Source organism: Sardina pilchardus, chromosome 19, assembly GCF_963854185.1.
Source record: "Sardina pilchardus chromosome 19, fSarPil1.1, whole genome shotgun sequence".
NCBI lineage: Eukaryota > Metazoa > Chordata > Actinopteri > Clupeiformes > Clupeidae > Sardina > Sardina pilchardus.
In genome coordinates this window covers 14,541,684-14,568,041 of record NC_085012.1, presented here as the reverse complement: position 1 = coordinate 14,568,041, position 26,358 = coordinate 14,541,684, and the positions used below count along the sequence as shown (strand labels likewise).

Genomic DNA, 26,358 nt, shown 5'->3' with positions numbered 1-26,358 from the left:
GTGTGTGATGTATATAGCCTGTGTGTGTGTGTGTGTGTGTGTGTGTGTGGGTGCGTTTCTTTGTGCTCGTGTGTGTGTGTTTACATGTGTGTATACTGTATGTGTGTATGTGCATGTTCTGTGTGTATTCTGTGTGTGTTCTCTTTCTTTCTCTCTCTCTCTCTCTCTCTCTGTGTCTGTGTGTGTTCTGTGTTATCTGTGTGTATTCTGTGTGTGTTCTCTCTTTCTCTCTCTCTCTCTCTGTGGGTGTATCTGTGTGTGTGCCTGTGTATGTGTGTGTGTGTGTGTGTGTGTGTGCATGTGTGTGTATGTGTGCGTATGTGTGAGTGTGTGCCTGCGTATGTGTGTGTGTGTGTGTGTGTGTGTGTGTGTGTGTGTGTGTGTGTGTGTGTGTGTGCACGCGCGTGCATGTGTGTGTGTGAGTGTGTGCCTGCGTGTGTGTGTGTGAGTGTGATCTGATATTGGAGTGACAGTGACGGCAGAGAACACAGTGAACATATACACATAGAGACAGATAAAACACACACACAAGCAGACACACACACACACACACACACACACACACTCATAGACAGAGAAGCACTCATACACAAAAGCAAGCGCACACATGCACACACTCATTTACATACATAAAAGTTGCAGAAGGTGATGGAGTAGGCGATGGAAACAAAATCGTGATTGATATTTGTAGAGAGAATGTGCAGGACTGAGCGGCGGTCATATTGTGTATCGCTTTGCGGTACATCTAGTTGTTTTCACAGCCACACAATTTGAAGTTCAACAGTGTGTGTCAAAGTAACGCTTAGTATGTGACTCGGTACACGCCTAGTATGGCCTGGTACCCATAAAGGCGAATTTTATATAAACATCTACATATTTTCTGAAAGTAGACCTTCTAAGGATTCCAATTCACCCCCTTTTTACATATGCACAACTTATTGTTTTCACAGCCACACAATTTGAAGTTCAACAGTGTGTGTCAATGGCAGGCCTTATGTGACTCGGTACACCCCTGGTATGGCCTGGTACCCACAGAGGCGAATTTGGTATAAACATCTATATATTTTCTGAAAGTAGACCTTCAAAGGATTCCATTTCACCCCCTTTTACATATGCACAACTTATTGTTTTCACAGCCACACAATTTGAAGTTCAACAGCTGTGTGTCAAAGTAACGCTTAGTATGTGACTCGGTACACGCTTAGTATGGTCTGGTACCCACAAAGGCGAATTCGGTATAAACATCTATATATTTTCTGAAAGTAGACCTTCTAAGGATTCCATTTCACCCCCATTTTACCTATGCACATCTTATTGTTTTCACAGCCACACAATTTGAAGTTCAACAGCTGTGTGTCAATGGCAGGCCTATTATGTGACTTGGTACACCTTTGGTATGGCCTGGTACCCACAAAGGCGAATTCGGTATAAACATGTATATATTTTCTGAAAGTAGACCTTCTAAGGATTCCATTTCACCCCCCTTTTACCTATGCACAACTTATTGTTTTCACAGCAACACAATTTGAAGTTCAACAGTTGTGTGTCAATGGCAGGCCTATTATGTGACTCGGTACACCTTTGGTATGGCCTGGTACCCACAAAGGCGAATTCGGTATAAACAACTATATATTTTCTGAAAGTAGACCTTCTAAGGATTCCATTTCACCCCCCTTTTATATATGCACAACTTATTGTTTTCACAGCCACACAATTTGAAGTTCAACAGTGTGTGTCAATGGCAGGCCTATTATGTGACTCGGCACACCCCTGGTATGGCCTGGTACCCACAGAGGCGAATTTGGTATAAACATCTATATATTTTCTGAAAGTAGACCTTCATAGGATTCCATTTCACCCCCCTTTTACATATGCACAAGTTATTGTTTTCACAGCCACACAATTTGAAGTTCAACAGTGTGTGTCAATGACAGGCCTATTACTGTATGTGACTCGGTACACGCCTAGTATGGCCTGGTACCCACAAAGGCGAATTTGGTATAAACATCTATATATTTTCTGAAAGTGGACCTTCCAAGGATTCCATTTCACCCCCCTTTTACATATGCACAACTTATTGTTTCCACAGCCACACAATTTGAAGTTCAACAGTGTATGTCAATGGCAGGCCTATTAATTTATGTGACTCGGTACACGCCTAGTATGGCCTGGTACCAACAAAGGCGAGTTTCGTACAAACATCTATATATTTTCTGAAAGTAGACCTTCTAAGGATTCCATTCCCCCCCCCCCCCCCCCCCCCCCCCCTTTTACATATGCACAACTTATTGTTTTCACAGCCACACAATTTGAAGTTCAACAGTGAGTGTCAAAGTAACGCTTAGTATGTGACTCGGTATACGCTTATGGCCTGGTACCTACAAAGGCGAATTTGTTATAAACATCTATATATTTCCTGAAAGTAGACCTTATAAGGATTACATTGCACCCCCCTTTGACATATGCACAACTTATTGTTTTCACAGCCACAGAATTTGAATTTCAAAAGTGTGTCAACGTAACGCTTAGTGACTCGGTACACTATGGCCTGGTACCTACAAAGGCGAATTTGTTATAAACATTTATATATATCCTGAAAGTACACATTATAAGGATTACATTTCACCCCCCTTTGACATATGCACAATTTAGTTTTTTCACAGCCACACAATTTGAAGTTCAGCAGTAGGCTATGTGCACATGACTCAGTACAGACTTGATGCCTTGTACCTAAAAGCAAACTTGGTATAAATATTAGGCTAATGTAGGCCTATATTCTGTCATAAGGATTTAATTTGACCCCCATTTCAAATATGCACAACTTGTTTTCACAGCAGCACAATTTGAAATTCAACAGTAGGCCTATGTGTCAGTGACAGGCTTAAAGTATTTAAGTTGGTACGGAGTTACATAGCCTGGTACTTACAAAGGTATTTGATATCCGTTTTTCCTTAAAGGGTGTTTCCTGACATGCCTTGTATGTGATTTGATACAGTGATGACCTGTCGGGGTGGGGCGATTAACATATTTCATACATGTAATTTATGTCATATTAATGCCTACATGTGAAAACGTACAAGTTGACATTATTGGTTGTAAACATTTTAACTGATAAGTTTGAGGGGTTTTTTTTGATAATGGAGTTATTTTAGGTGATGTTTATGGAAAAGGTCATCCTTCCACAATTATTTTCTTGCATGATAATCATATACAGCATTTAGCCTACTTAACATCAACGTTTAATACATTATTATCCCTTTCTTATATGTTTGTTTTTTCCACTCTCTGTTAGCAGTCAGTAACTTATATCAGAGCCGTTCTACTTATTCCCTTATTAGACATTTTCTGCCTATATCTATGGGATGGAGACGTTCGTCTGGCTTTGCATTGAGAAAGGTGTTGCGTGAGGTCACTTCCGTTTAATTTCAAGCACGTTAGCGTTAAAACTCTGCTACAATTACAACATTTACACACGTGGTTAAATAGGCTACGTTGCAGCAACATGCATACATTTCGTGCAAACCGTTGAAATACTCTCAAAAACGAATATTGACCTACTTTATCTGATCGTTCGTGTGTACCTTTATTTTGACATTTTTCGCCGCCATCTTGCCCGCTATTGTCGCGTACTGTCGCTTACTGTCGCTGGCTCCACGGAACTTACCATAACAGTTGAGTTCTTCTTCTACGACAGACGTCATTTGGCGGGACTTGAAAAAGCGTCTCTACCGCCCCCACGTGGACTGTAGTGCAAGACCATCACAAAAATTCCAAGCATGATCCACCACCTTGATGTAGGCTAAGGCTAGTGTTTGGCCACTGGACAATGACACATTTTGGCTCTTTACATCAAATGTTTACATGCATTTAATTTGCACATGTCCATTGTAATTAACCTGGAAGCCAGCCCGAATATACTATGCCAGGCTTTTAATAGGCCCAAAGCTGATGGACCAATGCCATTAGTTTACTTTTTTATAATACTGTACAATTTACATCAACACTGCAAATGTGATTCCATCGTTTGACAGTAAACCTGCCCCAAAATCAGATGCCAAAGCCTACAGGCAGCTTACACTCCGTCTCCCCTACCTGGAATACTCACCACCTTTACAGTAAGACTTAAAACATCCTCAACACTGTAACTCTCATGTTGTTAGTGGTGGTGGTATTCCTCCCCATCCTCTCCAATCCTCAATGGGTCCTGTTGAACTGTAAGGAAGATCCAGGATCACTGCATGGGCCCTCTCTCCCTGCCATCCAGTTTTACAAGCAATATCATCAGTATCTTCAGCACAACTGACATGTTTTCGTGTTTTGTTTCTTTATGGTTTTGATACATTATTTAGTTTTAAAACTACAAGAAACAGTATTACCCATCCCATGCAGTGCAAGTTTCTCTCATACCTTATATGGACCCGTGGACTTGGGTCCATCCCATCCCTGGTTCTGAGCCCTAGTCTCTGACAGTGCTTATATCCTCTTCACAAAAGAGTAGATCCACCGCGCTTCTGCAGCATTACATCTGGTGCATCAGACGAGAGATGGGACCGTGTAGATATACTAAAAGTAAAGACTCGGAGCAGCACAGATGAACTATAAACTGGATCCAGTTTATAGTTCATCTGTACTGCTCCGTCTTTACTTTTGTTTATATCCTCTGTCAGCATAACATCCAGCAGGCCCACCTCTATACGCCCATTCAATATTTCATGCCGCACACTAAACACAAGGGTCGGAGAGGCATGAATAATTCACTCCATTTGGCAAGGATGAGCGAGCTCCCAATAGATTCTCTTAAGGTACGGGCCTCACCCCACACTCAGGGTTCTCAGAGTTCTGATGTAGCAGCTAAACTCCTCTGGTTCTGAAGAAGGCAGAATTCATTTAAGATCAGTGTTTTCATACATGGAATATGTATTTTATGTCGTGGAAAAATATATTAAAATGTCGCTTCGATTAATAACACAATATTTCACAGTATTGCTGCTCATTTCTGTTCATGTTGTTTAAATTGGGCATATTCTAATTATTCAATTTTGTCTGGACTTAAAATGCACAAAAAGATGATGCAAAGAATGAGTGCATTTAATTGTAAAAACCTTGTATCGAATTACATATTGGGCTCACCTTTTAAACAAAATACACACAAGGAGCCAACATTCTAACAATATCTATCAGCAAATTAAATGTTCACAGCTCACATCATTCCCCTGTGAAAACGAGTGAGCATTACACTGTCTAGACATCCTGTGGGACATCCAATGAGGCACCCGGGGCTTTTAGACAAACAAAGAGGATAGTCTTATTGTTGGAGGCCAGAGACTAGGATTTCAAATCAGACAATCCATCAGAGCACATGTAATACGTCTACATATTTCATACAGAGTTAAAAATTCAACACGGTACAGTTCTGAAGCTCCTCGGTTTAGGTGCACCAAACACCAAACCAAACCAAACATGTTTCAGATTCAGAGAGATGCTTAGAGATTACATTCATTAACGACTTTAAAGATATTTATTATTTGTAAAGTAGCCTACCACAAGACCTTTTGGCGTTCAATAAATGCGAGCGACAGAGGAATGAATGCAAAGGATACCATATGCACAGCTTTCACAATGTTTTAATCGTTTCATCCATAGCAAGCTGAAAACACAAGCAAGGTACAGCAAACCAGTGAGTATTGAAGCTTCCCAGGCCTTTAACGCTCCACGCACTTCCTGTTTCTCACGCCTCACCACTCAAACAGCACATGTGGTAGCACCAGTGGAGGGGAGGGGAGGGGAGGGGGGGTTGGTCAGCACGTCATGAGGAAAGCAGAGAGGCATGGAGCAGCCGGGACACCAGATGTGGCCCAGGTTAGGGCCGGATCACAGCCGGGTCACCTGCTCTCTGGCACGATGGCCTAAAGCTGTATGGCGACACGCACGAGGCTCTGACCCCGCAAAGCATGGTGGGAAGATGGAGACAGAGGGGGGGTGGGTGGGGGTCAGAGAAGGCAGTCTGTGGTGGGTCATCTCTAATAGCAGCAGGTTCTGACCAGGACTGGACTGGGGCGGTTTCCGATCCAGCTGCTAACGTGAAGTGGTCCTGTGTGTGACCCACCAGGAAACAGCACCAAGGACTAGGGGGCGGAGCTAAGCAAGCTGACAGAGAAAGAACACAATGTTGCCATGGAGATAGAGCATCCACATCCACTCTCTCATCATAAACAGACACACTCTGACATTCATATGGGTGGGGTCTGGGGAGGGGGGAGGTATTGTGATTCATTTCCTAATTTCCTCCTCAAATCAGATTTCGCCAGATGGCTACACCCATGCAGAGATGAGCTAAGTGATCTCGAGGTATTATGGGATGTCTGGAAGCAGATTTATCCAAAGTATAGAAACATAGATATCCATACAGCTCAAGATACAACACATTTTAAAGAGAGTCAATGCCTCGGTTTGGCTCTCACTCAAGACTAACATGATTTTAAATGGATTTGGATCACTTTAGCACTGATATGCTCATCTATGTGACAGTGGCATAAATTTGGAGTGTTTTCTATTGAGCACTAAACACTTTAAAAGCTCAAACATCCAAGATGGCAGCCGACTCTGAGACTCTGCTGGCCCTGGTCCAGGACAGGTCCGGTGTGGTTCTTGTGATCCAGGGCCGGCTACGATTCAGAGTCAGAACCAACTTGGGATGGACGAGGCGAAATCGAGTTTGCTGACGTGAGGCTGCTTTTCCTATCATAATATAATATATCAAGTAAGCATGCAGTTAAAAAGATTAACTAGATTATCATATAAATACTTACAGCAGGGTCTACTGGAGGAGTGGTGAGAACTGGCATACCTAAGGAGCCCTAACTGTTCTTCTGGTGGTAAGTCTAGTAAAGAGCAGACCTTAAAGAGGCCTTCAGTGGTCTGATTGCTTCTGTGGTGAGTGACTCATGTCAATGTGACTTATCTGGTGACTGTTTCAGTGAGATGCTAAGGTGGTACCAAACCGTTGGCAATTCTGTTAGTGTGACTGAAGTGAATTTGTAACGTGAGAAATCCAGACGCAGAGCTACCCGATCCTCTCTAACTGGGGGGGGGGGGGGGGGGGACAGGCTTGGACTCTTAACTCTTTGGTCCTGATGTGCCCCGGGTCATTTCTAAATCTCTACAGAACGTCTCTAATAGGGAAGGCTCTCCGAGCTCGAGCTCAGAGTGCGGACGGTGGTCCAGGGACGCAGAGAGATATGGACAGACAGGAAGAGAATGAGCAGGGCAGTGGCAGAGACGCACACAGACACACGCACACACTTAGTATGGCTAATGCACTGGTATGGGAGCCTGCAGAGGACAATCAGAGTGACAGATGGCAGGACAGGCTCTGCCCAGATGCTAGAGGAGAGAGAGGAGAGAGAGGAGAGGAGAGGAGAGGAGAGGAGAGGAAATTAGAGGAGAGGAGAATAGAGGAGATAAAAGGGAGAGAGGAGGGAAATGAGAGGAGGAGAGAAGATGAGAGGAAGGAAAGGAGAGTGGAGAAGAGTGTAAAGGAGAGGAGAGAGAAGAAGGGAGAGAAGAGGGGGAGGGGGTGGTTAGCTGGCAGACGAGGGCAGGAGAGCTCAGAGGTGGGCAGAGGAACTCCCTCTGTGCCACCACAACATCACCTGACCCCCCACATCAGTGTATGAAAAGTGCGGTGGCATCACTCCTTGCCCTCGTTGGCCAGTCTGTTGATCATCTCTTTGCTCTGTTTGCTGACCGTGGCAGCGGTGGTGGCGGTGGTGGTGGGGGGGGCAGCGACGGGGTCAGACTGGAGGCTGGTCACGGAGCTCTTCTTCTTGGTCGTCAGGATCCCATCCTTCTCCTTCTCCTTCTTCTCCTTCTCCTTGTCTTTATCCTTGTCCTTCTGCTTGTCTTTGGCCTTTCTCACCTGTTTGCTGTGGCTTGTGGATGTGGTGCTCTTTTTGGGTTTGGACTGCAGGCTGCCGGTCTTCTCCACCTGGCCGGGAGGTAAAGTCCAGTGTTGGGGTCAGTCAGAAGAGCCCCCGCACGCACACAAGCTCAGGTCCCCGCTGGACTTCAGGCAAGCTGTCCGACCATCAGCGGAGCCAATGACGGGGTGGTCAAACTGCTTGTTTGAAGTCCAGCCAGGACCAGGTAGCCAGACCTCTAGAGGTGGTAAGGCACACTTTATTACTGCTACATGGGATGGGGAAGAGAAATCTATAGAGATGCAGTATCCCTCCTTGTATATGAAATTTCTTTCAATACAAAAGTGGGTTTTTCTGTTAGTAATCTGGAGAGGTTAACAGAGAAAAGGGTGAGTTTTGGAGTCCTATACACAGTGCCAATCCCGGGCTCCATTTCAGCAAACGCAACACAAATGACTCCACAACTAACTTGAACCACGTCACAAACAGCAGCAGACTACTTCAGTTAAACGACTGAAATCCAACGTGCCTGACAGGGACACATGCTAAGCTGTGAGATGATAAACATCACACTTCCAAAGTGAAAAGGTCAGAAGTCCTGTATTCACTAGCACAAGTAACATGGTTTAACTGTGTAAAAGCTTGTCTTTGTCGTTACTGTCGGCCACTTCATAATTCATGTTCTCATTTTTACATGCGACCGTGGCACATAGTTCGAACGGTCTTTCGTCATTGAGCTTTGGAGGACACTCTCTATTGGTCATTTGTGCTGTTTTGCTGCAGAGTGACCACAGGGCCCTTGAGGTTATAAGGCTGCATGCAGAACAATGCATTGCATTCGTCTGTGTGAGACAGTGGAGTATAGACCTCCAGGGAGTGGCTATACAACAAGACCTTTCCCCCAGACTTCAATCCTTCCTTCCCAGCGTGTGTGTGTGTGTGTGTGTGTGTGGGTGTGTGTGTGGGTGGGTTTGGGACCTCTTCATAAGACCAGCGGGGTGTAAGTGTGGGGTGGACAGTGGCAGCGTGCATCTCGGCTCATGTGATGTCATGTTCAAGATGGACAAACAAAGAAACGGCACACCTGTACTCAACCTCAGGTCGGAATAAGGATGTAAGGATGCCAGAGTGACCGATGGGGGGTGGCCGTCTCACCAGAGCAAGAGAGTCCAAAGTAATCAAGTGATGAAAGCATGATCTAATGTACTAAGATGTAAATGCACATTCTGAAACACCCAAAATAATCATCCAAAGATGTGCATGGGTGGGGGGTCAAGCATGTGGCTTTGGAGAGGGGGCTATGCGGGGTGTATATGAGGCTCATAGCCTTGCGGAAGGATTGACTGCGGTCTTGTGTGCATGTGTGTGTGTGTGTGTGCTCCCGGTGGTGACATCCCATCCTGCTGACTGAGGGTGCGGTTAGCGTGAACGAGGCCCAGCCCTTCTCCATGCTCCACACACACACACACACACACGCACACACACACACACACACACACACACACACAACACACACCTGACTAGAGCAGGTCTAGAACAGAGCTGCTGTCACTGTCAGAACCGTCCTATAAGAGTGAGAGAGGGAGGGGCTCCATCAACACAGAACACACACAAGCTTCCAGCTTTCTTCCTCTGGAGGAAGAAGATTCAAGCGCCATCTACTGGTCCAGCAGCAATATAGCACCACAGTGCTAATGCCTCATGCCCAATGTGACTCTATAACTATGATTAGATTCTCTGCTGCTCTATTTTGCTCTAGTTATGAAACCTTTATGAAAACGGTAGAATGGGAGTTTGGCATGCTCTACACCTCAATGGCTCCATGCCTTTGGGGGCTTGAGGCAGTTAATCACTCTGCATTACGTCCTAATGAACTGGGTCGAGTTTCCCAGATTCGTTAAGAAGCTCATAAGTGCTAAGATCTTCTTAGGAGTGCTCTAAGAACGTTCTAAGAATGCTCCTATAAGTTCATAGCACTTAAGAGCTTCTTAATATAACTGGGAAACCCGGCCCTAGACTCTGGGCAGTTAAGCACTCTGCATTATGTTCTTATGAACTGGACATCTGATCTAAAGGCATATGGATATGCTGATATCATGCGGTCTGCATCTTCTTGCATTACTGTTAGGGTCAATATATTACACAGAGCAAACAGCAAGTCTCCGAAATACTTTAAAATATAATAATCACCTAAATCATGTAATGCCTCTATAAACTAATGGAAGACTGAAACGTATTTAAAGTTTAAGTTTAATATCTCAGATGAATAATAATACAATTCAACCATTAGAAGGGAGAAGCCAGATCTAGTTCAAAATCTCAGATTAATAATCTTTGTGTCTACTGAGGGATGCAATTTGGCCTCCATGCAGCAGGAGTCAGTGTTGGCTGCAGGGGTGCTTTACCTTGGCGTCCTTCCTGGGCTCATTGTAGAGGCTGCGTATCCGGCGGCGGTCCAGCTGCTTGTTGTCCTGCGGCACTCCCTGCTCCCCCCTGAAGGTGGCGCTGTAGCTGGTCTCCAGGCTGGCCTTCTCCGTGGTGGGCATTTTGTACTGGGACTTGGCTCGGATGGGCCTCACTGGCTTCACGTCAGTGTAGGCCTTGAACTCCGTCCTGAAACACCACACAGGTCACAAAGGCCACACACACACACACACACACACACACACACACACACATGCACACATACAGTGTAATCACAATACAGCAAAGAGAGCACACTCACACACCCACACACTCACTGGCCACAGTATAGCCTTAAACTCAATCCTGAAATACCACAGGGTTAGGTTATACAGACACACACCATCATTGACCACAGTGTAGCCTTAAACATCACAGGGATCTCATACACACGCACACACACACACACACACACACACACACACACACACACACACACACACACACACACACACACATACACACACATACACACAGTACACACACACACACACACACACACACCATCACTGTAATACATAGCACTGCTCACAATGCTCCTGCTGAGGCAGCTGTATCTCAGGATCTACGTCCTGTTCTTCCTCCTCCTCTTTCTTCCTCCTGATTGCCCTCCTCCTCCTCTAACTCCTGCTCCTCCTCCTCCTCTAACCCCTGATCCTCCTCCTCCTCCTCCTCCTCCTCCTCCTGCCTGACATCAGCTGTGCTTCCTGATAAGCGATTAGAGCTCTAATCTTGTCCATCTCGCTCAGGTGGTCACGCCATTCCTGGATGACTTGCCCACAGAAAAACTAAAGCCAGGAGTTTCTCTGTGCTTGTGTGTGTGTGTGTGTGTGTGTGTGTGTGTGTGTGTGAGTCTGTGTGTGTGTGTGTGTGTGTGTGTGTGTGTGTGTGTGTGTGCGTGTGTGTGTGTCCATCTGGCCTCATAATCACACACTCATATCAATCAATATTACTCCTACTGGGTCGGTTCACACACACCCCACCTGCTGTTCTGGGGTGCACTGCTACACAACTACCACACTTAATAAGAGACATATAGTGAAATCTCTCTCTCTCTCTCTCTCTCTCTCTCTCTCTCTCCTTGGTTACCATGGCAGTTGCTCGATAGCGCTTTTGGCAAACGCAGTCCAGAAAGATTGTGGAAATCCAGAAATCAGTGTGGGCTTCACCACCATAGAGATATTTATGTCTATGTGCTTCAGTCCATCTGTCTTCTGCTGAGGGGAACTCTGGGATAGAGGAGGACCACAGCTCAGACGTGACTCATCAGATTCTGCACAGGAGCCCTGAGAGCTGACAAACACTGTGCCTATTCAGAGCCCAGTCTCAGCACACACACACACACACACACACACACACACACACACACACACGCATGCAAGCATGAATGCCCATCCACTATCATATGATCACAAATACAGACACATATCCCTACATATTAGGCAAGGACCCGGCTGACCAGCTAAGATTTGGTGCGTGCGCGCGCGTGTGTGTTTGTGTGTGTGTGTGTGTGTGTGTGTGTGTGTGTGTGTGTGTGTGTGTATGAGGCCTGAGGCTAACCCCCCTGACCTTGTCCTGACCCCAGAGGCCCTTGTGATAGCAGAGGAGAAGAGAGAGGAGAAGAGAGAAGAGAAGAGAAGAGAAGAGAAGAGAAGAGAGGAGAGGAGAGGAGAGGAGAGAAAAGGAGAGGGGAACAGGAGAAGAGGAGAGGAGAAGAGGAGAGGAGAAGAGGAGAGGAGAGAAGAGAAGAGGAGAGAAGAGGAGAGGAGAGGAGAGGGGAACAGGAGAAAAGGCGGGGAGGGGGGTCTCCGACACTGGATGCATACGCTGGTTTCTCTCCCGACCCCCTCCTCAGCTCCCAGCCCACCATCTGCCTGATGGGTATTTGATTCTGTAACATGATAAGGGAGGACAAAGCAGGGGTGGGAGTGTGTGAGTGTGTGTGTGTGTGCGTGTGTGTGTGTAGTGTCTTTGTGGGTGGGTGGGGAATCGATCCTGCTGCAGCTGTGTGTCTCTGGTCATATCAGTGTGGAGGGAGGAGAAGAGAGGAGAAGAAAGGAGAGGAGAGGAGAGGAGAAGAGAAGAAGAGAGAGGAGAGGAGAGGAGAGGAGCTGCACCCTTACTGTAAGATCAGCAGTGGACATGACAGCAGTGTCCAGACACTAACCAGGCCTGCAGCTGTGATGCGTGTTGTGTGCATCTGCTGGGTTAGTGAGGCCGGACTGGGACAAGGTGATATTAGATGAATGAGTCATATTCACAAATGCACACTGAGGTTTGAGTGATGTTCTTTATGAAGAGACATACAAATAAATACACACACACACACACACATGCACACACTAACTCACCCCCCCACCCCCCCACCCACCCACACAAACACAAACACATACATACACGCACAGACACACATGCATGAATGCCCGCGCGTGCACACGCACACACACGCACACGCACACGCACACGCACACACACACACACACACACACACACACACACACACACACACACACACTCAATCACCTGTAGGAGCTTCCAGTGGTGGCGTCCTGTTTGATCTGTCTGTTGAGTGCGTCTGCAGCAGCCCTGCCTTTCCCCTCAGGTGCTTTCCCCTCCGGAGCCTTCTCCTCTGGCTCCTGCTTACTACTCTTCTCTGCCTCTGTCTCCTTCTTCACCACTTTTTTCTCCCTCTCCTTGGGTTTCTCCTTCTCCTGCTGTTTCTCCTCAATCTCGCATTTCTCCACGCCTGTGTCCACCTCCGCGACAGCCTTCTCTTTGGCAGAGGGCACTGCGCTGTCTGAGGCGGACTTGGTGGGGCTAGCTTTGGGGATCCAGGGGTGGTCGCCCTTCTTGGGGATGGGCCATGGCTTGTAATCCTTTTGGTACTGGGATTCGTTGTTGAAAGGGGCCTCAGAGGGGTGGTACTGGTTGCGGGGCTTGCAGCTTCGCTCTGGGCGCACCTTCCAAGCCTTAAAGTCCTGACGCATCACGGACGAGCTGGAGCCTCCATCACCCAATGCGGCACTCTTCGGCGGCGCTGACTCCTGCTCGCTAGCGGGAGCCTGCGTCTCTATGGCGACTGACCGGTCTCGAGGCTGCCGCTGCGGGTGCACATGCTGCACTTCGGCCACATCGGAGTATTTCGTGAAGACCAAAGGCACCGCAATGTCTGCTTTATCTAACTCACTCCAGAAGCGGTTAATGCAGCAAGCCCTTGTGATACAGGGCCATGCCATGATTGCTTAGAGCAATGGTAGAATCACTTAGCAGACTTTGCCACGACCGCACTATAGGCTATTGAATAGCGCAATTCCTGTGGTAAATCTCACGGTATAAATGAATAATGCTTGCCCAGCACTCTTCCGGTTCGTCTCTGGTACTGTATTCTTTGCCTCAAAGACTCGATCTCATTTCTACAAGAGAGAACAATGCCCGCGTTATGTGCGTTCTGTTTGAATAAATTATCGTGCTCCTGGTTGCATCGTAGCTCTGAATTGACTCACCGATTTAGCAATTTCTCCGATTTGGAGACTGGTGTGGCGTGACCGCACCCCGTTTGGTCGGACTCGGAGGATGCTGAGACTGCTTGGCACATCGGGCATCACCTGCATCCGGCCAGCATCCGCCAGAGCAGAGCAGCGGAGGCGACGCCCCTCATTTAACCCTTTGTGGTGGTGGATAATTATCAGCGGTGCGTCAAACCACTTCTCAAAGCTGCGCCCTTACTGACGCTTTACGTCTGGCTAAAGGCGAACGTTTTATTCGATGCTGCAGTGAGATATATAGACAACGTGTACACCATGTTTTGTATTAAGAAGTAATAGGTCTGCTCAACGCCACTAATTGACCAGCAGTCTTGAGTTCCACCTAGCGGCCCTTGCTGAAATAGTCTAGTCACTGCATGAGACCAGGTAAGATCAACTATGATGAATCCACTCAAGGCTGTTATCTTGAAGCTGCTAAGTAGAAAATGTAAACGTAGTAACAGAGGAGAGGTACTGTGTGAAGGTGTAACCAGTGGATGGGTGCGTGTAGCCCTCAGCATGTTCACTATGCAGTGGAGGTTGTGCTAACAAATAGTAGGCCTATACTCTGTGCGTGGATCTCTGCTTATTATTATACACTTCTACATCTCTTAAGGCCTCATTCCAAGATTAGTGAGTCACTCATGAAATGAATCAATGACAGCTCAAAAGTGCATTGTCATTTTTTTTTTTTTGGTGCCATAAGGTATCAATGAGTGAGGTAGATACCCAGGCAATGTACATTAGGCAATTAGGGTTGTTTTGTTTTGTTTTCAAAACACACAATCCTGTCATTTTATTTGTAATTACGAAAACTTGATACACAAATGATAAAATGTCACCTACTGCGTGTTTAATATGCATCGACCCATTATAACCTTGTACACCCTTGAACAAAGTAGGGCTCAACCCCTGACCCCAAGTTGTGGGTCAAGGGTCAAGTAGACCCTGGGTGTAAGTAGTCGTTTTGGTATGTGATACAATAGGCTTGGTGGCGATATCTTTGATCTTAGAACCAATATTTTACCTCTGACCCTTTGAACTTGGATACCCAACCGGTCCTTGTAGCCTACAAGGTGATTAACTGACTGGGTATTTTGATGAAGCCATTTGGGAGATACAGTATGTACTATACCACATGTGACCTTGACCTTTGACCTGACAACTTAATCAGCATACAGTAAAAGATAATCAGCCATTTTAGCCTTTGTCATATCCAACTGTGCAATATGTGATGAAGATCTTTTAACCTTGTTTGGAGATTTGGGCTCTAGTTCAAAGGCTAAAACAGTATATGAGACCAAACAACTGCGTACAAGTTTATGCAATGCCACCCAAAGCATTGACCATTTGTACATCTTCACTTAAGACAGAGAGTGCTCTCAAGACAGTCCTGCCCTTACAGACAATATTGACACATGACCTCACTATTCCAGGAAAAAAGTAACAAATGGCAAGTCCAAGGTAAGAGTGAGTGTCTTTCCTGAAATAGCTGGAAAGAGTCCAAGGTATACGCGTCCATGTCGGTATACCAGGATGAGATTAACTTGAGATCAAGTCAGTCAATGAAGACAAAGACAAGGAAATGTTTTTTTTAGCCACAAAATAATTATAAGAGCCATTTATTTATTTATTCTTTAAAAATCTATTTTATGATTCAATATTCAAATTGAAAACAAAACTAAATGTCATACTTTGCCTTCTTGTATTTGTTTTTAAAATGAAAAAAAAAAAATAATGACCAATGTAATCAGGCCCTACATTTGAATAATGGCTGTTTAAATTGTTTAATTTAATCAAGTGTGCATAGTCAGGCATAGCTTGTTGGCCTTACATACTGTAATGTGGCCTACTCTATCTATCCAAACACTGATCATTAAATAAAATAAAATAATCTTAATGACTTTGTAGTGTTTTTCTATTACGCCAGCTGCATTTTGAAGTTTGTTGACCATCTGTCATAAGATACATGAGATTAGATAGAAGTTTGATACTAGTAACTCGTCAGAAACCGAGACAGTCAGAAACCAAGGTCAGCAGGCAGTCAGAAACCAAGGTCAGCATCTGCGTAGTGAAATATGCTTTGCGCTTTGTCCTTCTTACTGTACACTAAGAGTCAGACCTTCAACTTGCTCACTAACAGGATTCCGCTATCCAGGATTCACTCCCTGCTATGGATTCTTCCTGGTCAAAGGTTCTGGACTGGAGAGGTAGATTCATTCTTTAAAGCACCACACTAATACTAAGACTTTATTTAACACAGTTAATAGAGATTCTGATCATCTCACTAATAGCACTTTATTTGAGATAATCTGTACACTTTATTTAGCAAAGTATAGAGATTCCGAGCACCTTAATGTCACAGAAGTGTGTACTATGCGTATGTACTGTAGGTACAGTAAATGTTGGGAAAGCATCTCTGTGTGACTGCCTGCTCTATAGTGCACCAGCATGTGTTAGTACAGGCAGTCTCAGAGAGGTATAATAATGATAATGATAATAATAATAATAATAATAATAATAATAATAATGATAATAATAATAATAATGATAATAATAATATAAATAGAGGTATAATAATAATAATAATGATAATAATGATGATAATAATAATATGTTTGGTTTGTAGAGCACTTTATTGTATACTCAAAGCACAGAACATTGTAGGGTAAAATAGGGAGGCAAGACAAGATTAAATGTAAAAGGTAAGAGGCATTGAGGCGAGCGCTCTGTCACCCACCCATGGGGGATAGTGAGGAGGCCATGATCAGAGGTATGGCGTAATGTAGGCTAACGACAGTGATAATAACACGCAGAGCAAAGTTCAGAGCAACCCCCCTGAACAGGTGGATCTATATTTTCTGGAGATGAGGTGTGGGAGGTTAATGTGTGCTTGTGGCGTGTGCTGTGTGTGGGGCATGCCGTGTGCTGTTCGTGCGATGAGTCAGATGGACCTCGGCTATCGTGGCTAAGCAAACCTCCTGTGCCCGTGAGTCGCGTCCTCTTTGATGGTGCACTTATGCAGTTCATATCGGAGGGATGGAGGCTAAATCCTCTGTGTCCCACAGCACGCTACAAGGTAGAATCTTTTCATAAACCTCTCTCAGGAATCCTAAAAGTGCAAATGAGAGCTTAGTCATATTTGACTTTTCAGGGGTTACAGTAAATTTAAGTGAATTGTGTGTATGTTGTATTAGGAAACATGTTTTGATATGATGCACAATGTGTTTATTTACATTAATTTAGCTACTGTGTTGCTTGATTGGACAACATATTAGGCTACTTTCTCAGTGAGGTTTTGGTCAATCAGCATGTTATAAGGAATCTTGTTCCTCTAGTCTCCTTCTTTATTCTTCTAGTCATGTCATTCTTGTCATTTCATTCTAAGGACCTAACTTGCAAATGGATTCCTAGATGTGGGAGTACAGTGTACTTTGAACTGTTCAGGAGCTTAATATCCAATCTCTGCTAAGAAACTTAGAATGGATTTATGTCATTTATAAAGTAGATGCAGTTTTCATTGGATCGTTTTGAAGGTCACTTGGGCGTAGCTCGAGGAAATCCACAAACCCAGCAGGGCTTAGATGTACTCTGCTTATGAAACCAGACTATGAGTTAAATCATGGTGAACGCAGGGAACCCACACTGTGCTGTGGCACAGACAGACGTCCTGAGGGCTTGATTGGTGCTAGGGATGCCAGGATGCACTCTCAGAGCTGGGATCGTAAGTCTGACCAGTCCTGTCCTGGCGGAGTCTGGCTGTCTGTGTGTCTCTCTGGATGTCTGTCTGTCTGTCTGTCTGTCTCCGTTGTCTGTGAGTCACCTGACTGGGCATTTTCTGTCTGCTGTTTTCATTCGCTCAGTGAGATCAGTTCGCAGAGTTGACCTCTTGCGCTATAGAAATGTAACTTATTATTTTCATTATTACTGCTGTTGAAAACTCACTTCTCTCCCTCTCCCTCTCTCTCTCTCTCTCTCTCTCTCTCTCTCTCTCTCTCTCTCTCTCTCTCTCTCTCTCTCTCTCTCTGTCTGTGCTGCTGCAGGTGTGGGGACCAGTGTTGGGTCCAGTGTCCTCGCTGCCGTCAAACACCTGCCCTCCGTCCGATGGCTGTCCAGCGCCATGGAAACCAAGCTCCTCCATAGGCTGGCAGTTGTACAGTACATCCTGTCTTTCCTCTTAATGGGTGAGTCAAGGTGCAAATCATGTATATCTGAACTGACCATGTAGCTATAATCCAGACATACACTTTTTTAAAAATGATGTACAGTATGCTGTTATTATAAACATGTCCTGTATCTGTATGTGTGTGTGTGTGTGTGTGTGTGTGTGTGTGTGTAGGTCCAGTGTGTATAATTGTGCTGCTCTACCTCCTCTACACGTCCTGTTGGTGGGTTACAGCTCTGTACTGTCTGTGGCTGGCACTCGACTGGAACACACATAAACAAGGCAAGCACATAGCTCATAGCTCAGGGCTGGCTGACCACTTAGTGGACAAGGCTTCACATGAGTTCCTCTTGCTACCTAAAAATGCTGTCATGTGTGTCAGAGTGACTCTAAAAACCTAGAACTGAATGCTTCCCAAATAGTTTTCCCCCCACAGTTGTCACTCTCTCCTCATTTACCTCCGTGAACTATGATTTTATGGATATGTTGGCCATTCTATGTGTATGTATAATGTTTGTCTTGTGTGCATGCATACAGTATGTTGTTATGCAGAGTTTAACACATTGTACTGAAAGCAAATTCCACTAGCTGGCCTTGATAGTGTGGCTATTAAATTCTCTCTCTCTCTCTCTCTCTCTCTGTGTGTATGAATTGTCATGTTAGCTGGTAGGAGATCTGAGTGGGTAAGAAACTGGCCTGTGTGGACATACTTCAAGGACTACTTCCCCATCCGAGTGAGCACTTGAAAACTCTCTCTCTCTCTCTCATAAACACACACACACACACACACACACACACACACACACACACACACACACACACACACACACACACACACACACACACACACACACACACACACACACACACACACACACACACACACACACACACACACACACAGGCTTATCTGTTATCAAGTGAGGCATTTATAATATAATATTCAACATTGTTGCTTTTTCAGCTCATCAAAACACATGATTTACCTCCAAACAAGAATTACATCTTTGGCTACCACCCACATGGAATTTTCTGTTTTGGAGCATTCTGCAACTTTGGCACTGAGGCCAACAAGTTTTCCGAGAAGTATCCCGGGATAACTCCGTACGTGGCCACTCTGTCGGGAAACTTCCTCTTGCCTGTAGCCCGCGAGTACTTAATGTCTGCTGGTGAGATTACCCCGCATTTAACGTTACAAGCTGATCCCAGCAGCAGTGAGCTGCTTTATTTGTTAGAAGTAAATAATCTAACCTAGATGACACAACTTGTTTTGGTTGTAAAGTGGCATTTTAAAATAGGTCATGTCTCTGTTGTTTAGGGGATATACCTGTCTTTTATGTGACTGCCCATTTTTTTTTCTTCTTTTTTTATAATTATATTTATTTGGGATTTTCTTTCGCACATCAGTACAGTTTTTAAATCAACATAATTCATGTTCATAGCTTACCAGTGCCACTTATTTATATTAGACACACCAACACTCATACACCAATACATACAGACAGTATAATACAGTACATCCACACCTTTATCCACACCTTTTACTAACAGTAACAGTAACAGTGTGTGTGTGTGTGTGTGTGTGTGGGTTTGTCAGTATGACTGTGTCTAGGATGTCTGTGACTGCCCATTTCTTATGTCACTCTTCAATGGAGGACATGACTGCTATGTCATTCCCACTCTATCACAGGTGTTTGTCCCGTCACCCACGACACCATTGACTTCCTCCTCTCTCGGAACGGCACAGGAAATGCGGTCATCATCGCTGTGGGAGGCGCCGCGGAGTCCCTCAACAGCAGTCCGGGGGAGAACCACATCACCCTGAGGAACCGTAAGGGTTTTGTGCGGAAGGCCCTGAAGCACGGGTATGCTGCTGAGGCGCTCTCATCCGAGTCCCCATTATCCAAGTCATCATCCAAGACAGTGACCTTGAGAGTGTCGACTCGAGTGTAACTTTGTTGCCTTTCTGCGCAGGGCGGCCCTGGTGCCAGTCTTCTCCTTCGGCGAGAATGAGACCTACCAGCAGGTGATGTTTGCGGACGGCTCCGTGTGCCGGCGTATCCAGAAGCGTCTGCAGAAGGCCCTGGGCTTCGCGATCTGTCTGATCCGAGGCTGCAGGCTGTTCTCTGCAGACCCCTGGGGACTCATGCCCTTCCCCAAAGCCATCACCTCCGTGGGTGAGACAAGACTCCTTCTTTACCCATATATATATCTATCCATCCATCCATCTATCTATCTATCTATCTATCTATCTATCTATCTATCTATCTATCTATCTATCTATCTATCTATCTATCTATCTATCTATCTATCTATCTATCTATCTATCTATCTACAGTATCTATCTATCTATGTATCAGTACACAGTATAGTCATTTAGCACACACTCTTATCCAGAGCTACTTCCAGTCAATGGATGGTCACTGTGAGCAGTATGAGTATAGTATGACTATATAGATGAATGTGTGATTACTGTGAGCTATGTGGCGTCACTGATAATGTCACTGATGTGTCCTTTGGCCCAGTGGGAGAGCCGATCGACGTCCCGCAGGTCAGCGAGCCCAGTGCCGAGGAGGTGGACCGGTACCATGCGCTCTACATGTCTGCTGTACAACGCCTGTTTGAGAAGGAGAAGACCCAGTTCGGCCTGAAAAAGAGAGACACGTTGCACATACACTAAAGACCTGCCGACCAGCAACCCAGCATCACCGCTCAGGCTGACCTTTGACCCCAGACTGGTGTCTAGTGGGACCATTTACCTGAAATCAGCCTTCACCTGTACACGACAAGGGAGGAGACTATCATCACACATCTGCTAGGCTTGATTCTGTGTAGCTGTATGGACATTATGGTCTTTTTTTATATTCTAACCTCATTTGAACTAAGGAATGCAGAAGCATAATAATAAAAAAAAAACTTGGGAAGGAACTGTGTTCACTGGATACGGCCTTGCACTGAAGTTAGCCTACATTGGTGGGAGGAAAGGTCTGTTTACCTTTTGAGGCACTGCTAAGGACAGCACTTTAACTTCATCTGCACAATAGTTACATAACCTGTGTCCCTTCTGCACCATTGTGCTGCTAACTGTAGTCTGTTTAACAGGGCGTTGCCATTTAATCTGTTGATAACCTTGTAATACAGAAACATTGTTTATTGGTGTCATGGTTAAATTTTCCTGAAGTGCTTAAATGTTTCTTTTGTAAATAAAGTATCTACTCTGCAAACGTTTAGTCATGTATAAACCATGTGATTCTTAACATCTTGTATGAACTCATTCAAGCATAATAATAGGAGGAAAACCAGTCATTTTAAAACAAATAAAAGACAATTCATGGTTAAACATCACATGAGACATGGAGTTAGAAAATACGTAGAAGACAGCCTGTCTGCTCTTTCTCTGAAAGTAAACTACAACCTTTGCTTCTTGACCTGCGAAAACATGTCATTTTCAAACCAGCCAATCAAAATAGCAGTCACGTCCTCATTTAAAACTAAATGCACCCAATCCATATGCCAATCTGTTTTAAAAGCAGTCAATAAACCTCAGCAGATTAGACCATAACCCCCGCCCCCCCACAACCACCACTACACACACACACACACACACATGCCCTGTGGAGGGTCTTGTGAACACGTTGGTTGCCACACACATACTGTAAGCACAGCCTCTGTCTGCTGTGTAAATGTGGCAAGTCATACTGTATGTCATATGACACAGAATTAATTATGCATCCAGGGATATATTCCAACAAGGTTTAGGGACTAATCTGCATGTTAATCTAGAGTAAGTGGCAAACCTCCTAATAGAAGAGGCCTATAGCTTCATTCTCATTGCAATACAAAGCCATAGTGCTCTTCTTTTAGGAGGGTTTCGTACTAACTCTGAGTTAACTTATCAGGGTTAGATACTTGAAATAGCCCCTATTACCACGGGAGCATAAATCAAATTGAAGTGATTAAGCACCTCACATGTTTACAATCGTGGCACATTTCCAAGTAATTTATTGTCACAACTCATTGTTACCAATATATTCAATTAAATGACAATTACTTTGACTGACACAAAAAAGTTTTTTTATAATCAAAGTTTTTTTTAATCAAAACAAAAGCATCTGTCATTGTACATTCTCTTTAAATACTTTGGTTCTGTCTTGTGTCCTGATCACAGTGTGTAAGGTGTGTGTGTGTTCAGGTGAGTGTGTCACTTTCACTGTGGTCCTCCTCCGAGGGCTGCTTTGTGTACTGTTCCACCATCTGGTCCAGATCGGTGACGAGGTGGTAGTTTATGTGCAGCAGGGCCATGCTCGGGCACCTGCAGTCCACAGGTGTGTGCTCCAGGTATGCCTGCAGCCGCTGTTGGGCTGTCTGGCGTGAGCCATGCTCCAGCCTCAGCACAGGCAGGGTGGACAGAACCTTGAGGAAGGCGTTGACGTTGGGGAAGAACTTGACGTCGGACAGCTGCAGCGTCTCGTGGATGGTGGCGGGCAGGCGGACCTCCTTGCCGCGGTGCTTCCACTTGATCCTCCAGCAGTGCAGCTCGGCGGGCAGCGTGTCCGGGTTGGGCAGGTCGGCGCGGTAACCGTGCGCGTGGCTCTCCTCCGACGTGTTGAACTTCATCTGGCCCATGACGGCCGGCACCAGCGACAGACACTTCAGCGCTTTGAGGTGGTTCTCGGAGAAGATGTCCTTCACTTCCTGTGTGATGAATTGCATGATGGGAAGGGTGAGGTACTCCTTGAAGTACGCCTCCGGCTGCATCTCCCCGATGTCAGCGGACGGCTTCTTCAGCAGGACGACACGGGGAACACACGCCGAGATGCCCATCGTAGCGGCCAGATTCACCGCCTCTTCGAACCAGAACTCGTGGTACACTTCAATGTTGTCCATCACCTCGTTCAGAGAGTGCAACACCGCCGTCAGGCTGTTGGCGGCAAAGAACACGTCCAACGTCTCGCCTTGCAGGTTTTTGCCGAATGCTCTCGTGAACGAGAGGGTGTTCTTCAGGATCACCAGCGTCACCACGAACTCGAAGTCGGACAGCACCTCGGAGATGAAGAAGGCGTCGCTGGTGACCCTGTCGCTGCACATGCTCTCTTCGTTCTCGTAGAGGCTGTCCATGCAGAGCATCAGCGGCTCCGTCAGCTCCACGGCCACCTCGAACAGGTTGTGCATGTCGCTCCAGCAGCACCGGCACGCCTGCCGCAGGCCCTCCGCCTTCTCGGGGCTCCCCTGGAACAGGATGCCGATGACCCGGTCCATCTCGTCCTGCAGCGTGGGCGTGGAGCGCAGGAAGGAGTGGACCTTCCCCAGCGTGGCCATGACCGCCCGGACGGCGGCGAGCGGAACGCAGTTGGCCAGGTGGACGTTCAGGGCGCAGGAGGACTGCGGCGTGTGCACGGCCATGGGGTACTTGTCGGAGAGTCTGCTGGCCACCGTCTTGATGTGTCCGGCGAAGGTGCCCGAGCTGGCGTGCGCCTGACCGCGGCAGTGTTCCATGCTGAGGCCCCAGTGTTCCGTCACCAGCGCCTCCAGGCGTTCCGCCATGGCGGTCGGCTCCGCGTCGGCCTCCAGCGCCACCAGCTCCACCAGCTCCTCCCGCAGCGCGCTGGCCGCGTCCACGAAGCGCAGGAACACGGGCAGCCGCGCGCCGCCGCCGCCGGGGAACTCCACCACGTCGTCCGTCACCAGGGAGAAGAAGGAGGCGTCCCGCACCTCCCGCAGGAGGTTCCGCTGCACGCCGCGCGCGCAGAACTCCAGCAGCCGCTGCTGCTCCTCCGCGGAGCAGTAGTCCTCGTTCACGGCCGCGCCCTCGAAACGGCCGCGCAGCACCTCGTCGCCCGAACTCAGACGCGCCTCCAGCAGCGCCTGGAAGTTACTCTGGACGAACGCCGCCTCCTCTTCCTCCCCTTCTTCCTCCTTGCGCTCCTCCTCCCCTTCCTCCTCCTGGCGGTGTATGGAGCTCCGCAGGGGGATATTCTGCCTCCCCATCAGCAGAACTGTCTCCAGCAGGGACTTGACGTACTCCTGCTGCTCCCTCTGCTCTGGCGTCAGTTGGGGGGCCTCCACCCCGGCCTCCACCTCCTCCACCACACCCGCTTTATCCTTTTTAGAGTGCAGCTGTTCAATGGAGGACTCGACTGGGAGAGAGGAGCACAGGGATTTCAGCAAACACATTGTAATGTATCAGAATCATGCATATTCAATGTATATTTTGATACTGGAATATGTTATGACCCAAGTATTAGATTCCTGGGAAGGGAGTGAGGATTTCAAATGCACCTGTAGCAAAAGAGTACAAACAGTAATACAGACAGACATTGCACTTACGTCTTCTCTCTTTGATTCTTCGAATATCCTCTTCTGTCTGGAAACCAAAGCACAGAGGTAATAATTATTTCAACAGAGCTCACATGATAAAGGATAAGTCAGTGGTGGAGTGGCTTTCGGAAATTCACGTACCAGCTCTTTGATGCGTTTGCGATGTCTGCTGTGTGGATTGTTCAGGTGGCTTGTTAAGTCGAATATGGTTGGAATGGCAGTCTCTCTCAACACCGTCCTGTAGGGGCTCTAAACCGGACAGCCAGACTAAAAGTTAAGGCACTCAGTGTCATCAGAACACTTCTTAGTGGTGATTACACTTTGCAGTGTACAGTAGTCATTTAAGCATGTTAGACTCTTACTGTTTTGCATATCATCGCTGGTTCAAAGTGCTTTGCACACAACCGATAATGTTTGTTCAACTGGTCGGATGTTTTGGTTTCCAGGTCAGCACGGCGACAATTCTCCACCCACAGTCGGCATCTGCACCAGAAAGCAGTGGACAAGACAGTGAGTTTCCAGGTGCACTGTACACATAAGCGTTACAAATGATTACTTGTGAGAAAGTGGAGGGTGAGGTGATCAACCCTGACTCAAGTGCTACAACATATTGACTCACATGGAACATGTTAAGATGGGACTGATTAGGGAATTACGTTCTTATCAGTGTTTGTAAAGACCTAATAATGTTTCAGGGTGAACACTGAGCAACATCATATCTGCATCATGCACATGTCGCCATGAAGTGTCATCAAATGACAGGATAGGCTAGTTACAGCAACAAGCAAAATATTTGGCACCCAACTGTTAGAAACTGTGAACAACTGTGGACCAAAACTATAAACAATGAAACAATAACCTTACTAAAATGTTTCCTCTTTAACTCTGCCGTTTCGAGATCAGTTAATTTTCTTCTCACTTAATTATTCATAGCAACATATTTTGACCAGGGGTACATAAACCTGGGAATGGCTAGCTAATATGATACAATGTAAGGTGTGCGCCTGTCATATTGTTTACAAATGTAGCTGAAGTTGACGTTTTGTAAACAGTGGCAACTACACTTCAGTTCCAAAGATGTCAAGACACTGTACATTGTGGCCAGCTAAAATGTAAAAGGAACTAACGTTAATGACTTTACGTCGAGGATATCCTAGCTAAGTTGATGTCATATTTCGGCTGAACTATAATGCGTCTACAATGTATCCACTACGCCTGGTTACACAACAACCATGTCAAATCAACGAAAATGTAGCACATGAATAGCTACCTCTCAGGATCTCTTGGAAACCTGAAGAATGCCAAGTTGGATTGGGTGCTCTTTCTTGTGCAGTTCGGGGCCGCGCAAAAATTCGGCATTATGAATAGCTTATTTAGCCGAGTAGCTAGTTGAACCTAGCTAGGTAGCTATGGTTTATTAACCACTTTTGCGACAATCGCCGTGTTGGGTCGGGCACCTAAAAGGCAAACTATGAGGTTTGTAGTTCAAACAGTCTCTTGCCAATTCCTATGTGAGCATATCATTAATCCCACCGAAAAAGTGCATGAATAAAGGAAAGCTTAACCCAGCAACAACAGACAAGCGTTGGTCTCTTTTCCCATGATGCATTTCTCGATTCTACATTCAGTTGAATCAACAACAGAGGATGAGGATGAGTTACAAAATGCAGGAATGGCGAATAACTATTTAACCCGCGTGTTGAATGTTATGTTTACTACATACTGCATTTTGAAAGAGCGAAAGTCGAATAACTAACTACCAGAAAAACGGTATTACTGTGTGATTGGTAAGATGTCAAAGGCACGTTATCTATGATTTAACCAGCTTTAGTTAGCCAACGTTAGCAATGAAGGTGATTTTTGAGGTGTCACTTCACGTTATTTTCATCACAGTAGTTAATATTATCATTTGTACCCTTCAGACTGTACGCACAGCGTTACATTTATGAGCTTATTAAAATACCAAATT

At 45.9% G+C, this 26,358-nt stretch overlaps 4 protein-coding genes across 4 annotated transcripts in view; 1 reads left to right on the top strand and 3 right to left on the bottom strand.

The window, feature by feature from the left end:
* Positions 1–3,747, bottom strand: part of zgc:112083 (uncharacterized protein LOC550461 homolog) — a 26,501-nt gene extending 22,754 nt beyond the window's left edge. The window contains exon 1 of the mRNA XM_062521580.1: positions 3,665–3,747. Coding sequence (XP_062377564.1) covers positions 3,665–3,667 — 3 coding nt within the window. The 5' untranslated portion in view covers positions 3,668–3,747. The remainder of the gene's footprint in view (positions 1–3,664) is intronic.
* A 3,666-nt stretch (positions 3,748–7,413) lies between these two features.
* On the bottom strand, positions 7,414–14,169 carry LOC134066392 (microtubule-associated protein 6 homolog). Its single transcript, XM_062521718.1, has 3 exons — positions 12,906–14,169; positions 10,325–10,532; positions 7,414–7,987 (listed from the first exon to the last, which is right to left on the bottom strand). The coding sequence occupies exons 1-3, from the start codon at positions 13,616–13,618 to the stop codon at positions 7,691–7,693; spliced, it is 1,218 nt and encodes a 405-aa protein (XP_062377702.1). The 5' UTR covers positions 13,619–14,169; the 3' UTR covers positions 7,414–7,690.
* A 2,708-nt stretch (positions 14,170–16,877) lies between these two features.
* Positions 16,878–21,286, top strand: LOC134066393 (diacylglycerol O-acyltransferase 2-like). Its single transcript, XM_062521719.1, has 8 exons — positions 16,878–16,985; positions 17,950–18,090; positions 18,246–18,353; positions 18,735–18,805; positions 19,036–19,240; positions 19,762–19,936; positions 20,046–20,248; positions 20,597–21,286. The coding sequence occupies exons 1-8, from the start codon at positions 16,946–16,948 to the stop codon at positions 20,749–20,751; spliced, it is 1,098 nt and encodes a 365-aa protein (XP_062377703.1). The 5' UTR covers positions 16,878–16,945; the 3' UTR covers positions 20,752–21,286.
* Positions 21,287–21,955: 669 nt separating this feature from the next.
* Positions 21,956–26,006, bottom strand: thap12b (THAP domain containing 12b). Its single transcript, XM_062521717.1, has 5 exons — positions 25,660–26,006; positions 24,752–24,872; positions 24,531–24,638; positions 24,399–24,435; positions 21,956–24,208 (listed from the first exon to the last, which is right to left on the bottom strand). Exons 1-5 carry the CDS (start codon positions 25,746–25,748, stop codon positions 22,260–22,262), a joined length of 2,304 nt encoding a protein of 767 aa, XP_062377701.1. The 5' UTR covers positions 25,749–26,006; the 3' UTR covers positions 21,956–22,259.
* Positions 26,007–26,358: the final 352 nt, after the last annotated feature.